The sequence below is a fragment of the Bombina bombina genome, chromosome 4 (assembly GCF_027579735.1).
Source record: "Bombina bombina isolate aBomBom1 chromosome 4, aBomBom1.pri, whole genome shotgun sequence".
In the NCBI taxonomy this organism is placed as follows: Eukaryota; Metazoa; Chordata; class Amphibia; order Anura; family Bombinatoridae; genus Bombina; species Bombina bombina.
The window spans coordinates 722578754-722595731 of record NC_069502.1 but is presented as its reverse complement, the minus strand read 5'-3'; the positions used below and the strand labels follow the sequence as shown (position 1 = coordinate 722595731).

The 16978-nt window shown below is 35.0% G+C and overlaps 1 protein-coding gene across 1 annotated transcript in view; it reads left to right on the top strand.

Moving 5' to 3' along the window:
* The window catches only part of LOC128656779 (deleted in malignant brain tumors 1 protein-like), a 269497-nt gene that overhangs the window by 169434 nt on the left and 83085 nt on the right, over positions 1–16978 (top strand). Inside the window, 5 exon segments of the mRNA XM_053710923.1 lie at positions 5974–5997; positions 8630–8650; positions 9108–9128; positions 11355–11669; positions 15052–15084. Coding sequence (XP_053566898.1) covers positions 5974–5997; positions 8630–8650; positions 9108–9128; positions 11355–11669; positions 15052–15084 — 414 coding nt within the window.

Sequence of the window (16978 nt, the reverse complement as noted above, 5' to 3'; positions counted from 1 at the left end):
ATTTAAACTACCTGAAATTTTGGCCATTTCTCTCAAATATTTCCTTTGTTTTACTCAAAAAATCTGTTTTTTTCTCTTATTTCTGTTCTAGTGACCTATGCTGTCCGCCTTGTGGGTGGTAGGGACAGGTGTGCAGGACGTGTGGAAATAAACTACAATGGTACCTGGGGTACAGTGTGTGATGACAACTGGGACCTAACTGATGCTACTGTTGTTTGTAGACAACTAAACTGTGGATCTGCTGTTTCTGCTTTACAAAATGCATATTTTGGAGAAGGCTCTGGACAAATTTTCTTAGATGACTTAAATTGCTACGGATATGAAAACTATCTTTATCAGTGTCCTCATATTGGCTGGGGAGTTCACAACTGTGTGCATTCTGAGGACGCTGGAGTCATCTGCTCATGTAAGTAATTATGAGAAAAACAGTATTTAACAAAGGGCCGCTTAATACAGTAGAAATTAATAATTGACAAATACACAATAAAAGGACAATGCAATAGAACTTACTTTTGAAATGAGAAGTAAAATATTTTCTTGCAAATGTCAAAGTTAATCCAATATTCCCTGTATCCTGTGACAGCCATCAGCAAATCACAAAATTCATATATGTATATAACGTGCACTTATGCACATGCTCAGTAGGAGCTAGAGCATCGGAAAGTGTGCATATAAAAAGAATGTATAAGTGTATTGGAATGTTTTACAATTTATACCTTATATAATTCATGAAACTGGATATTAAGAACTAAAATAAGAGCTCACTCAGAAATATGTTTAGAATTATGTACTTCACATGACATTTTTAAACAACTTTCCAATGTACTTCTTTTATCTAATTTGCTTCATTCTCTTGGTATCCTTTGTTGAAAAGCATATCTAGAAAGGCTAAAGAGCTGGGAGCTAGCTGCTGATTGGTGTCTGCATATATATATGCCTCTTGTGATTGGCTTACCAATGTCTTCAGCTAACTCCCAGTAGTGCATTGCGGCTCCTTCAAGAAATGATACCAAGAAAATAAAGCAAAATTGATAATAAAAGTAAATTAGAAAAATGTTTACAAATGTATGTTTTATCTAAATCTTGGGGTTCAAGTCTCTTTAATAATGCAGTATAAGCTCAAAGGAAAAAAATACATTTAATATGTTTTATTTAAATTGATAGAGCTCACATTAACAAAATATTCACTTGTGCAATTGACACATTCATATTTATAAAACACAAATACAGTTCCATTAAGAGCTTTTTAGGGTGCATGCTTGCTAATGTGACCCTGCAACTGCAAGTTACGAAGCAGCTGTCTTTAGACAACTGTTTCCTAACCTCTTAAAATATCATGCACTCATCATTCAGGTAGGATTGACAGGGCCTGCTCTTATGCAATTGGTTACAGCAGAGGGTGGGGCTATGTTATTGGACAAGCCATAGTATGTGAGTAGGTGTGTTTCTCAAGCATTTTTTTTATTCTTATTGATGCTAGGTGAATAAGCAAGATAGCTACAAATTGGAGATGTGTGGATTCATTTTTGTTTTTACAAAAATAAACTCACAAAAGAGTTTAGGTTAAACATATGTTAAAACAGATATTTTTTTGAAATACAAAACATTTTTATGTTATGTAGATGTTGATTTGCATATGTATGAAAACATTATACATTACATCAACATGTATTAAATAATAAACAATAGTCTTTCCCCCTAAAAAATAATCATTTATTAAAGATTAAAGGGATAGTAACCCCAATTTTTTTTCTTTCATGATTCAGATAAAGCATGCAATTTTAAGCAACTTTTTAATTTACTCCTATTATCACTTTTTCTTCCTTCTCTTGGTATCTTTCTTTGAAAAAGTGGGACTGTAAGCTTAGGAGCCGGACCATTTTTGGTTCAGACCCTGGATAGAACTTGCTGATTGGTGGTTACATTTAGCCACCAATAAGCAAGTGCAGCCCAGGTTCTGAACAAAAAATGGGCCAGCTCTTTAGCATTCATTCCTGCTTTTCAAAGAAAGATACCAAGAGAAGGAAGAAAAAATTATAATAGGAGTAAATTAGAAAGCTGCTTAAAATTGAATGCTCTATCTGAATCATGAAAGTTGAATTTTGACTTTAGTGTCCCTTTATTATTTATATGTGACATTGTACAAATTCCTATAATAAGTTTTAATTATATAAGAATACTAGTTAATAATGGATTTCTTGTTAAACTATCAAAATTTAAAAATGATAAGAAGCATAAAACATTGATTTTGACAGCAGATAATAACAATAGGACTATAGTAAATAGTTCCTGTGGTAGGGAATTTAGTAAATTGATACGTAAGTTAAGTAGTTCATGTGGTAGGGAATTTAGTAAATTGATACATAATAGATACAAGTATATCAATTGCAATTTTTATATTTCAAATATTGCATAATTCAAATATTACATTTAAAGAGAACACTAGAAATACTATTAGAAATATATTTATTCACACTTTTCAAATTTGAATATTGCATAGTTTAAATATTACATTTAAAGAGAGCATTAGTAATAATATTACAAATATAGAGATATGAATTTTTCGAATATTGCATAATTCGGATTGAATTATTAGAAAAATTTGAATTGAATATTACATTTAAAGAAAGCATTAGAAAGGCAAAAAGTACAACATTAAAGTTTTTCTTTTACCTGTAATACGGATTATGTTGTATATTTAATTAAATGCCCTTGTTGGTAGGGGTATGTAGGAGAGACTACTCGTAATGTTTGTGAGGGAATGAATCAACAATATTAGGACTAATCAAATGGATGCACCAGTGGCCTTCCACTTTATTTCAGCAAGGCATAGCCTGAGCCAATTTAGATTTTAGGTACTTGAACAGGTATGTTGTCCAAGGAGAGGGAGTGATAGAGAGGCTATTCTTAAACAAAAGGAATTATATTGAATTCATGAGTTGGGGACTTTATACCCTGAAGGTATTTAACTAAGTAAATAACCTTATAATTCTAAATTGAGATGAAGATGTATTTTTAAATTTTGTGAACAATTTATACAATTAGGGTTAGAATATATATTAGTGCTTTAGATAAGAGTTAGGGACACATTCTTACTTGGAGTTCTATATATTACAGAATAAGTTATCAATTTGTGTGTGTTTTTTATCTCCAAGGAGAAACAGGTGGAGAGGTGAGAGGGGTGATTGGGAGGTGGGGCTTAGGGTATTTAATGAGGTGCTTCTGTATTATCACACATGATTAATGACATGGGTCCAAAACGTTGTGTTTTTATGTCTTGGGCTTAATAAATTTGATTTATTAATTGGTGGTGCTGCTGTGAGTGCATTTAAAGAAAGTATTAGAAATACTATTACATAAAACTAAATTTAGAATGTTGTGCAAACATTCAAAATTTGAAACAAACGAACATGTTAAAATTTCAATTTTCGAATGTTGCAAAACATTCCCCATCCCTAATCATGACCCCTTTGTCTGGTTTTGCTATTTTTGTGAAAAATAAGCTTGATTTTTATTTTGAGGTCAATAAAAACCTTTTAGAAAAACAAATTAATTTTTTTGTTTACACAAATTCCCATAGACATAAATGGTGGTTTTCTATAGAAAACAAATAGATACATTTTTTTCTAAAGGATTGCGATGCACCTTTACTGGTACATTTTATTTTAAAAAAATTTAAATGGTGAAATTGAATAAATAAATTAAAGTTAGGTCATCATTTAAATTTCTCTTTTTTATTCAAAGAAATCATGTTTCTTTATTATGTTAACAATTAAACTTTCATTTGCATAGATTCTTCTGAAAGGCCCCCCCGAAGTATATCCAGGTAATATTTATGAAGTTTTTTTTTTTTATTATTTGCTAGCGGGCAAGAAAGTTTCATGGAAATTTAGCAAAATCATGTTGCATAGATTTTATTAATGTACATAGAAATATAGATTGCATACAACATTACTGTTCTAACCGTTGTAATTATTAGATCACACATTTCTGTTGAATATCTTTAAGATCTCATGTATAGAAGTGTTCATTAATAAGCAGCTGAGTTAAAAAAAAGGACATTTTAATTGGGAGATATATTTTTCCCAGTAATACTTACATCAACATTAAACTAACTAATGGCCACCAAAACATGCAATGGTATATAAATAAATAACTATATAGAAATAAGATAAATTAAAATAAAGTTTCCTAATAATTAAATGGCTTGTCTGTGAGTAGTTATTCCAGTTTTCTGTATATGATAGAAGTTTTGCAATTAGCTAGTGCAGGAGTTGACAACTGGTGGTCTGGCGGCCTCTAGCTGTCCTCTGGAGAAGCCAAGTGGCAAAAAAATTTGCAGTGGCAAAAAATTATTTTTTGGTCAAATCTTTCAAAATGTATATTTGGAAAAACTAATTTCCGAATATTTGTGTGCAGCACTATTCAGAATTTGTTTTGTTTAAAGCGATACTAGCACTAAATATTCAGGGAATATTTATATTAATTTTCATTAAAATGAATGTAAATGTTTCTTTGCCTTTTTCTTACCTATAGCCAAAATATATAAGCAATATATATCCAAAATGCCACAATTATAAGATAGCTATATCGGTCCTAGAGCCTTCACTAAAGGACCTTCTTCTGTGTGGCGCTAAGCTTCCTATTAGTACAGACCAGGGCTCTTTGAAAAAGTGTTGAGATTACAACTCTCCAGCGCGCTACAGTTAAAGGGACAGTCAAGTCCAAAAAAAAACTTTCATTTTTCAAATAGGGCATGTAATTTTAAACAACTTTCCAATTTACTTTTATCAACAATTTTGCTTTGTTCTCTTGGTATTCTAGTTGAAAGCAAACCTAGGAAGGCACATATGATAATTTCTAAGCTCTTGAAGACTGCCTCTATTTTATTTACTTTTCACAGCAGGGGAGAGCAAGCTCATGTAGGCCATATAGATAGCATTGTGATCACGCTCGTGGCTAGTGGCAGACACTGCACTAATTGGCTAAAATGCAAGTCAATAGATAATAACTAAAAGTCATGTGATTAGGGGCGGTCAGAAGATACTTAGATACAAGTTAGTCACAGAAGTAAAAAGTGTATTAATATAACAGTGTTGGTTTTGCAAAACTGGGGAATGGGTAATAAAGGTATTATCTATCTATTTAAACAACAACAATTCTGGTGTTGACTGTCCCTTTACATTTAACCTTTTATAGCTAATTTAAAGGAAACAAAATGCATACTACATATTTTGTGAGTATTTGTGTGTTTTCTTTAAATTAGTTAGCACATTCACTCTGATAATTGTTTTGTTAAAATTAAAAGAATATCCGCATTTTCATCACAAATTTAAATATAAAAAACAAAACAAATGCACAAACCTAATTTTTACCAGTAAAATACATAAAGGGTTAGAGGAAAAAATATTAGTGCTATCCATAGCACTTCTATTTTTGTGCTATGGGGTTCTACTGTAAATGTAATGGACCTGATGATCAAAAGCTCTCCACCATAGAGAGAATACACACAAAATCTTTGGGATTTTTTAGACTTTATATTATAAAGTAGGAGTCCCTCCTTTACATACAGAACTCAGCTTAGTGAGATAAATATCTCTTAAGATACAATTTGAGTTTTTATATGACATCTTAGATCATCTCGCCTGAGTGGAGAGCTTTAGACCATAAGGCCCAACGTCAGATATTAATTGAGCGCTAAGCCGATGGTGCACTAAGCAGACGGCACGCATGTAGTGAAGTTCTATATGTAGTTTTATATATATGTAATGGAGTTCTTTATGTAGTTCTGTTAGGGCTCTATTTATTAAGCTGCAAAGTAGCTTCAGAGACCCAGCATTTCAGGCTCATGAGAGCGAGTTTAAAACGCTAGTTATGTAGCTGCATTCTACAGGAATGTGATTGACCCCTGTATTTGGTATTTTAAATATATTATTGCTCGACCACATACTAAAATTTTATATTCTCTTTCAGCAGTTAATTCTACATCACGTCCAGGTAATAATTTTCATTCAATGCCATTTAAATATTTGTATCATGCATATTAAAGGTAAAAAATTAAACACATATAAATATTTTAAAAAGAAACATATCCATAACGCTTCTATTTTTGTGCTCATAATACCAATCCAGCATTTTTCTTTATCACTCAAGGGAAACATCTAGCGTGTGCTTACGTCTGCATTTTGTAAAGGATGGGTCCGCTAAATCCATCACAGAGTAGACTTCTATTGGTGCATCAGATATTGCTTGAGCACTAAGCCGATGGTACACATGTAGTGGAATTCTTTATGTAGTTCTTTGTTTGTATATATAAATATACAGGGAGTGCAGAATTATTAGGCAAATGAGTATTTTCACCACATCATCCTCTTTATACATGTTGTCTTACTCCAAGCTGTATAGGCTCGAAAGCCTACTACCAATTAAGCATATTAGGTGATGTGCATCTCTGTAATGAGAAGGGGTGTGGTCTAATGACATCAACACCCTATATCAGGTGTGCATAATTATTAGGCAACTTCCTTTCCTTTGGCAAAATGGGTCAAAAGAAGGACTTGACAGGCTCAGAAAAGTCAAAAATAGTGAGATATCTTGCAGAGGGATGCAGCACTCTTAAAATTGCAAAGCTTCTGAAGCGTGATCATCGAACAATCAATCGTTTCATTCAAAATAGTCAACAGGGTCACAAGAAGCGTGTGCAAAAACCAAGGCACAAAATAACTGCCCATGAACTGAGAAAAGTCAAGCGTGCAGCTGCCAAGTTGCCACTTGCCACCAGTTTGGCCATATTTCAGAGCTGCAACATCACTGGAGTGCCCAAAAGTACAAGGTGTGCAATACTCAGAGACATGGCCAAGGTAAGAAAGGCTGAAAGACGACCACCACTGAACAAGACACACAAGCTGAAACATCAAGACTGGGCCAAGAAATATCTCAAGACTGATTTTTCTAAGGTTTTATGGACTGATGAAATGAGAGTGAGTCTTGATGGGCCAGATGGATGGGCCCGTGGCTGGATTGGTAAAGGGCAGAGAGCTCCAGTCCGACTCAGACGCCAGCAAGTTGGAGGTGGAGTACTGGTTTGGGCTGGTATCATCAAAGATGAGCTTGTGGGGCCTTTTCGGGTTGAGGATGGAGTCAAGCTCAACTCCCAGTCCTACTGCCAGTTTCTGGAAGACACCTTCTTCAAGCAGTGGTACAGGAAGAAGTCTGCATCCTTCAAGAAAAACATGATTTTCATGCAGGACAATGCTCCATCACACGCGTCCAAGTACTCCACAGCATGGCTGGCAAGAAAGGGTATAAAAGAAGAAAATCTAATGACATGGCCTCCTTGTTCACCTGATCTGAACCCCATTGAGAACCTGTGGTCCATCATCAAATGTGAGATTTACAAGGAGGGAAAACAGTACACCTCTCTGAACAGTGTCTGGGAGGCTGTGGTTGCTGCTGCACGCAATGTTGATGGTGAACAGATCAAAACACTGACAGAATCCATGGATGGCAGGCTTTTGAGTGTCCTTGCAAATAAAGGTGGCTATATTGGTCACTGATTTGTTTTTGTTTTGTTTTTGAATGTCAGAAATGTATATTTGTGAATGTTGAGATGTTATATTGGTTTCACTGGTAAAAATATATAATTGAAATGGGTATATATTTGTTTTTTGTTAAGTTGCCTAATAATTATGCACAGTAATAGTGACCTGCACACACAGATATCCCCCTAAAATAGCTATAACTAAAAACAAACTAAAAACTACTTCCAAAACTATTCAGCTTTGATATTAATGAGTTTTTGGGTTCATTGAGAACATGGTTGTTGTTAAATAATAAAATTAATCCTCAAAAATACAACTTGCCTAATAATTCTGCACTCCCTGTATATATATCCTATATATACTATAATATAAAAAGCCAAGTGTGTTTGTCCAAAGCTATCATGCGCAATAGAGACAGCGCGAGGACAAACACACCTGGCCTTACACAAACTAACCGTCCTGATCTGCTGTCCGGAGGGAGTGGGAAGGGTCGGGCAAAGTGGGCAGGGTCAGGGTGTGGAGACGTGATCTTCAGAGAGAGCGCGCAAAAGAAGGGGGAGACAGAGCAAAATAGAAGGGCGAGAGAGAGCAAAAGAGGGGGGAGAAAGAGCACAAAAGGGAGGAGGCAGAAAGAGAACAAAAGAGAGGGGGCAGAAAGAGAACAATAGAGAGGGGGCAGAAAGAGCACAAAAGAGAGAGGGGAGAGAGAGCACAAAAGAGAGGGGAGGAGAGAGAGCACAAAAGAGAGGGGGGGAGAGAGCACAAAAGAGAAGGGGGAGAGAGCACAAAACAAAGGAGAGAGGGGGAGAGAGAGCACAAAAGAGAGGGGGAGAAAGAGAGAGCACAAAAAAGAAGGGGGAGAGAGAGCACAAAACAAAAGAGAGAGGCGGAGAGTGAGAGCATAAAAGAGAGGGGGAGAGAGAGAGCACCAAAAAGAAGGGGGAGAGAGAGAGCACAAAAGAGAGGGGGACAAAGAGAGAGAGAGGGTATAAAAGAGAGGGGGACAGAGAGAGAGAGAACAAGAGGTGGGACTGCTGTACTGCAAAAAATGGCCCGTGATATTAACACTTTGTATTCTCTTTCAGCAGTTAATTTTACAACACGTTCAGGTAATACTTTTTATTTAATTTAATGTCATTCATTTTAAACTTCCTTAATTTAAAATATATTTTATCATTCGTATGAAAGGGCAGCAAAAATTAAACATGTAGAAATATTTTAACAAGAAACTAACCTGTGTAAAATGCTGAGGGGAAGTGCATGTTTGTGCACAACACATCCCTAAAGGCAGATTGCTCACTGGCTGATAAAGACAATTGGACATTGACATTCCAGCAGTGGAATAAAACATAAACAATGTCATTAAAAACAACATTCACTATCTGCATTATTTAAAAACACAGTATACACATTACATCTATGTCACCTTATTGCAGTATAAGCTTCAGTTTGTAAATTTATATGCTTATATTGTTTTTTTCCATTACTTTTTATGCAGCAAAATCCCCTAATGATTATCCATATTGATTATCCGTATGCTAACAATTTTTTGTTTTATTTCTACAGTTAATCAAACAACATTTCCAGGTAATAATAATTATGACTATCTCTATGTAAATAATTGCACATTATGGGGTAGATTTATCAAATGCCGGGCGGACATGATTCACTGTCTGCATTTATCATTGCACAAGCATTTCTTGTGAAATACTTGTGCAATGCCACCCCCTGCACCTAAAAGGTGGTGGAGAAGTTAACGAGCCGTGGTCTTATGACCGCTGCCAGTTGCGTCACTAGGTGGGTGACACCCTCCAGGGGGTGACACCACCAAAAAAAAAATTTTCTCTTAATTTTATTGATTTTTTTATTAGAGGGGCCAGCATTTGTGAACATTAGTGGGACTGGGGAAGTTGTAGACACACTTAATTTTTTTGCCCCTTGAGCAAGCGCTGCAATTTCCACAAATAGTTTTCCTGGCTGCTTTTGCTTTTTTGTACTTAACTCCTGCCCTGCCCAATTTCACTATGAATGTTGTGGGCGTGCCGTGGGGCTTGCAAAGTTGTGCTGCTAGCCTAAACCTGCCTGCCTATCTGTGCGCACTGTTCAGTGACGTGTGGAGCAGTGGAGCCACTCACTGCTGTCTGTCTCTCTAAACGGGAACCAGGAAATCGTGAGGGGAATGTCTGGCACCTGACCGCATGACGGTCTGACACTGTCTCTAAAGTGAAGGAGCCACGTATGATGCCCACCAGACCGGTATGGTTATGGTACACTATGTGCACACTGAAAAGGTAGGAGAGGAGGGTGGGCGGGGGTCTGGGGGTGGGCTGAATACAGAGGTGATTGGCCGTAAGAAACGGTAGGCACGCGGCCCAGGGCTGTGCACTTGGAACAGAGTCAGAGAGCAGAATTTTCATAGTTTGCACGCCTAAACCTTTTCTTCAGTGATTTATTTTAGAGTGCACTGTTTATCTTTCATTTGATGCTCTGCTGAGCCAGGGAGCAGCTCTAGGCATGCGCTTTATAATTAATGCAGTGCAGTTTAGAGTGTTTTTGTGTGTGTGCCTGAGTGTTTTTGTGTGTGGCTGAGTGTTTTTGTGTGTGTGTGTGTCAGAGTGTGTTTGTGTGTGTCTGAGTGTTTTTGTGTGTGTGTTTTTGTGTGTGTGTTTTTGTTTGTGTGTCTAAGTGTGTTTCCGAGTGTTTGTGTGTGCATCTGAGTGTGTTTTTAAGTGTGCTTGTGTGTGTTTCTGAGTGTTTGTATGTGTGTGTGCCTGTGTTTTTGTGTTTGTGTCTGTCTGCTTTCTAGGGGTTGGGGGGGGTGACACCATAACTTACCGCACCGGGTGACACCAACCCTAGTGACGCCACTGACCGCTGCTTCTTAACTTAGGTTTTCGGCGAGCCGGGAACCTCCGGCGTAGAAAGCAGCATCCGCTGCTTAATAAATCTACCTCCATGGCTCTTCTACTGGCAAATTAATTGTTAAACACTAATCACAGCTAGTTAATATTACCTCACTGTAATGGAACAATTATAGGAAATTTGAAAACATTGTGAAGCTCTGTGATGTAAGTCTTCTTTCAGACCTTTATTTAGGGAAAACGCTATGAATTTTAAGATAAACTGGTGAGTCTTATTACCATTTTTTGTGAGCCCAAACTGAGTAATAAAATTAGCATTTATCGTCTACCTCTTCCCTGTCATGTACACAGTGTTTTGTATACGTTTTTTTAACTTGCCATAGACATTTATTAAAATTCAAGTTTTATTTTACTGACCTTGTACTCCGGACTTTCCTTTCTCTTTTGTAATACAGGTATAATAGAAAGCTGCAGTTTGTGACTTGTCAACCTTTTTTTTTTATTTATTTATTCTGCCACACCCTTATCAGTAAATTACAAATAATTTCTAAATAAGATCAAAAAAAAATTAAACTCCAACATAAGACTTTATATCAATATAAAAAAATATAAATTTTTATTTATTTAATACTTTTAATATTTTCTTGTAAATTACTGAAAATTTAGATTTTTATTTTTTCTATTCATTCCACAAAGAGTGGCTGAAGAACATAAGTCCTTAAACTTATATAGGCTATAAAGTGATTTCTTAGATCAGCACAGGAGCTCTGGTATTCTTGGGCCGATGCAGTAAAAACAAGAAGAAGAAAAAAAAAATAGGCATGAGACTTTTTATGGCGTATTTCCCTGAAATGCTCTGCAATTTAAACTACCTGAAATTTGGGCCATTTCTCTCATATATTTCCTTTGTTTTACTCAAAAAATCTGTTGTTTTCTCTTATTTCTGTTCTAGTGACCTATGCTGTCCGCCTTGTGGGTGGTAGGGACAGGTGTGCAGGACGTGTGGAAATAAACTACAATGGTACCTGGGGTACAGTGTGTGATGACAACTGGGACCTAACTGATGCTACTGTTGTTTGTAGACAACTAAACTGTGGATCTGCTATTTCTGCTTTACAAAATGCATATTTTGGACAAGGCTCTGGACAAATTTTCTTAGATGACTTAAATTGCTATGGATATGAATACTATCTTTATCAGTGTCCTCATATTGGCTGGGGAGTTCACAACTGTGTGCATTCTGAGGACGCTGGAGTCATCTGCTCATGTAAGTAATTATGAGAAAACCAGTATTTAACAAAGGGCCGCTTAATACAGTAGAAATTAATAATTGACAAATACACAATAAAAGGACAATGCAATAGAACTTACTTTTGAAATGAGAAGTAAAATATTTTCTTGCAAATGTCAAAGTTAATCCAATATTCCCTGTATCCTGTGACAGCCATCAGCAAATCGCAAAATGCATATATATATATATATAATGTGCACTTATGCACATGCTCAGTAGGAGCTAGAGCATCGGAAAGTGTGCATATAAAAAGAATGTATAAGTGTATTGGAATGTTTTACAATTTATACCTTATCTAATTCATGAAACTGTCCATTAAAATAAGAGCTCACTCAGAAATATGTTTAGAATTATGTACTTCACATGACATTTTTAAACAACTTTCCAATGTACTTCTTTTATCTAATTTGCTTCATTCTCTTGGCATCCTTTGTTGAAAAGCATATCTAGAAAGGCTAAAGAGCTGGGAGCTAGCTACTGATTGGTGTCTGCATATATATGCCTCTTGTGATTGGCTTACCAATGTCTTCAGCTATCTCCCAATAGTGCATTGCGGCTCCTTCAAAAAATGATACCAAGAGAATAAAGCGAAATTGATAATAGAAGTAAATTAGAAAAATGTTTACAATTGTATGCTTTAACTAAATCTTGGGGTTCAAGTCTCTTTAATAATGCAGTATAAGCTCAAAGGAAAAAAATACATTTAATATGTTTTATTTAAATTGATAGAGCTCACATTAACAAAATATTCAGTTGTGCAATTGACACATTCATATTTATAAAACACAAATACAGTTCCATTTAGAGCTTTTTAGGGTGCATGCTCGCTAATGTGACCCTGCAACTGCAAGTTAAGAAGCAGCTGTCTTTAGACAACTGTTTCCTAACCTCTTAAAATATCATGCACTCATCATTCAGGTAGGATTGACAGGGCCTGCTCTTATGCAATTGGTTACAGCAGAGGGTGGGGCTATGTTGTTGGACAAGCTATAGTATGTGAGTAGGTGTGTTTCTCAAGCATTTTTTTATTCTTATTGATGCTAGGTGAATAAGCAAGATAGCTACAAATTGGAGATATGTGGATACATTTTTATTTTTACAAAAATAAACCCACAAAAGAGTTTAGGTTAAACATATGTTAAAACAGATATTTTTTGAAATACAAAACATTTTTATGTTTTGTAGATGTTGATTTGTATATGTATGAAAACATTATACATTACATCAACATGTATGATTAAATAATAAACAAGAGACTTTCCCCCTAAAAAAATAATCATTTATTAAAGATTAAAGGGATAGTAACCCCAATTTTTTTCTTTCATGATTCAGATAAAGCATGCAATTTTAAGCAACTTTTTAATTTACTCCTATTATCACTTTTTATTCCTTCTCTTAGTATCTTTCTTTGAAAAAGTGGGACTGTAAGCTTAGGAGCCGGACCATTTTTGGTTCAGACCCTGGATAGCACTTGCTGATTGGTGGCTACAGTTAGCCACCAATAAGCAAGTGCAGCCCAGGTTCTGAACAAAAAATGGGCCAGCTCTTTAGCATTCATTCCTGCTTTTCAAAGAAAGATACCAAGAGAAGGAAGAAAACATTATAATAGGAGTAAATTAGAAAGCTGCTTAAAATTGCATGCTCTATCTGAATCATGAAAGTTGAATTTTGACTTTAGTGTCCCTTTATTATTTATATGTGACATTGTACAAATTCCTATAATAAGTTTTAATTATATAAGAATACTAGTTAATAATGGATTTCTTGTTAAACTATCAAAATTTAAAGATGATAAGAAGCATAAAACATAGATTTTGACAGCAGATAATAACAATAGGACTATAGTAAATAGTTCCTGTGGTAGAGAATTTAGTAAATTGATACGTAAGTTAAATAGTTCATGTGGTAAGGAATTTAGTAAATTGATACATAATAGATACAAGTATATCAATTGCAATTTTTATATTTCAAATATTGCATGATTCAAATATTACATTTAAAGAGAACATTAGAAATACTATTACAAATATATTTATTCACACTTTTCAAATTTGAATATTGCATAGTTTAAATATTACATTTAAAGAGAGCATTAGTAATAATATTACAAATATAGAGATATGAATTTTTCGAATATTGCATAATTCGGATTTAATTATTAGAAAAATTTGAATTGAATATTACATTTAAAGAAAACATTAGAAAGGCAAAACGTACAACATTAAAGTTTTTCTTTTACCTGTAATACGGATTATGTTGTATATTTAATTAAATGCCCTTGTGGGTGGGGGTATGTAGGAGAGACAACTCGTAAGGTTTGTGAGGGAATGAATCAACATAAGAGCAATATTAGGACTAATCAAATGGATGCACCAGTGGCCTTCCACTTTATTTCAGCAAGGCATAGCCTGAGCCAGTTTAGATTTTAGGTACTTGAACAGGTATGTTGTCCAAGGAGAGGGAGTGATAGAGAGGCTATTCTTAAACAAAAGGAATTATATTGGATTCATGAGTTGGGGACTTTATACCCTGGAGGTATTTAACTAAGTAAATAACATTATAATTCTAAATTGAGATGAAGATGTATTTTTAAATTTTGTGAACAATTTATACAATTAGGGTTAGAATATATATTAGTGCTTTAGATAAGAGTTAGGGACACATTCTTACTTGGAGTTCTATATATTACAGAATAAGTTATCAATTTGTGTGTGTTTTTTATCTCCAAGGAGAAACAGGTGGAGAGGTGAGAGGGGTGATTGGGAGGTGGGGCTTAGGGTATTTAATGAGGTGCTTCTGTATAATCACACATGATTAATGACATGGGTCCAAAACGTTATGTTTTTATGTCTAGGGCTCAATAAATTTGATTTATTAATCTGTGGTGCTGCTGTGAGTGTATTTAAAGAAATACTATTACATAAAACTAATTTTAGAATGTTGTGCAAACATTCAAAATTTGAAACAAATAAACATGTTAAAATTTCAATTTTTCGAATGTTGCAAAACATTCCCCCATCCTTAATCATGACCCCTTTGTCTGGTTTTGCTATTTTTGTGAAAAATAAGCTTGATTTTTATTTTGGGTTCAATAAAAACCTTTTAGAAAAACAAATTAATTTTTTTGTTTACACAAATTTCCATAGACATAAATGGTGGTTTTCTATAGAAAACAAATAGATACATTTTTTTTTAAAGGATTGCGATGCACCCTTACTGGTACATTTTATTTTAAAAGAATTCAAATGGTGAAATTGAATAAATAAATTAAAGTTAGGTCATCATTAAAATTTCTCTTTTTTATTCAAAGAAATCATGTTTCTTTATTATGTTAACAATTAAACTTTCATTTGCATAGATTCTTCTGAAAGGCCCCCCGAAGTATATCCAGGTAATATTTATGAAGTTTTTTTTTTTTTATTATTTGCTAGCGGGCAAGAAAGTTTCATGGAAATTTAGCAAAATCATGTTGCATAGATTTTATTAATGTACATAGAAATATAGATTGCATACAACATTACTGTTCTAACCGTTGTAATTATTAGATCACACATTTCTGTTGAATATCTTTAAGATCTCATGTATAGAAGGGTTCATTAATAAGCAGCTGAGTTAAAAAAAAGGACATTTTAATTGGGAGATATATTTTTCCCAGTAATACTTACATCAACATTAAACTAACTAATGGACACCAAAACATGCAATGGTATATAAATAAATAAAATATATAGAAATAAGATAAATTAAAATAAAGTTTCCTAATAATTAAATGGCTTGTCTGTGAGTATTGTTATTCCAGTTTTCTGTATATGATAGAAGTTTTGCAATTAGCTAGTGCAGGAGTTGACAGCTGGTGGTCTGGCGGCCTCTAGCTGTCCTCTGGAGAAGCCAAGTGGCAAAAAATTTGCAGTGGCAAAAAATTATTTTTTGGTCAAATCTTTCAAAATGTATATTTGGAAAAACTAATTTCCGAATATTTGTGTGCTGCACTATTCATAATTTGTTTTGTTTAAAGCGATACTAGCACTAAATATTCAGGGAATATTTATATTAATTTTCATTAAAATGAATGTAAATGTTTCTTTGCCTTTTTCTTACCTATAGCCAAAATATATAAGCAATATATATCCAAAATGCCACAATTATAAGATAGCTATATCGGTCCTAGAGCCTTCACTAAAGGACCTTCTTCTTTGCAGCGCTAAGCTTCCTATTAGTACAGACCAGGGCTCTTTGAAAAAGTGTTGAGATTACAACTCTCCAGCGCGCTACAGTTAAAGGGACAGTCAAGTCCAAAAAAAAACTTTCATTTTTCAAATAGGGAATGTAATTTTAAACAACTTTCCAATTTACTTTTATCAACAATTTTGCTTTGTTCTCTTGGTATTCTAGTTGAAAGCAAACCTAGGAAGGCACATATGATAATTTCTAAGCCCTTGAAGGCCACCTCTATTTTATTTACTTTTCACAGCAGGGGAGAGCAAGCTCATGTAGGCCATATAGATAGCATTGTGATCACGCTCGTGGCTAGTGGCAGACACTGCACTAATTGGCTAAAATGCAAGTCAATAGATAATAACTAAAAGTCATGTGATTAGGGGCGGTCTGGAGATGCTTAGATACAAGTTAATCACAGAAGTAAAAAGTGTATTAATATAACAGTGTTGGTTTTGCAAAACTGGGGAATGGGTAATAAAGGTATTATCTATCTATTTAAACAACAACAATTCTGGTGTTGACTGTCCCTTTAAGTTTAACCTTTTAAAGCTAATTTAAAGGAAACAAAATGCATACTACATATTTTGTGAGTATTTGTGTGTTAGCACATTCACTCTGATAATTGTTTTGTTAAAATTAAATGAATATCCGCATTTTCATCACAAATCCTATATAATAAATGGCCAAGTATGTTTGTCAGATGCAGTCATGCGCAGTAGAGACTGCACGTGACAAACATACCTGACCGTTTGGATCCTGACACTCAGCACTCAGCACAGAGCAAGGCTGAAGCGGAGTGTCAGGGAGCGTGGCTGACGGGAGCTTTGCGATGGAGGCATGGCAGGGCATCACGAGGGGCATAGCCGGGCGGCGCGAGGGGCGTGACTGGGCGTGGCGAGGGCAGTGACCGGGCGGGTGTCGCTGCGATGGGCGTGGTCGGGCGGGGTGCCACGATGGGGGCATGGCCAGAGAGGCAAAGGCTTTCAATGAAGACAGAGCCAGAGAGGTAGCAGGAGAGGGGGTGAAAAAGGCCAAAGATGGGGGGAGAAGGGCCAAAGAGGGGAGAG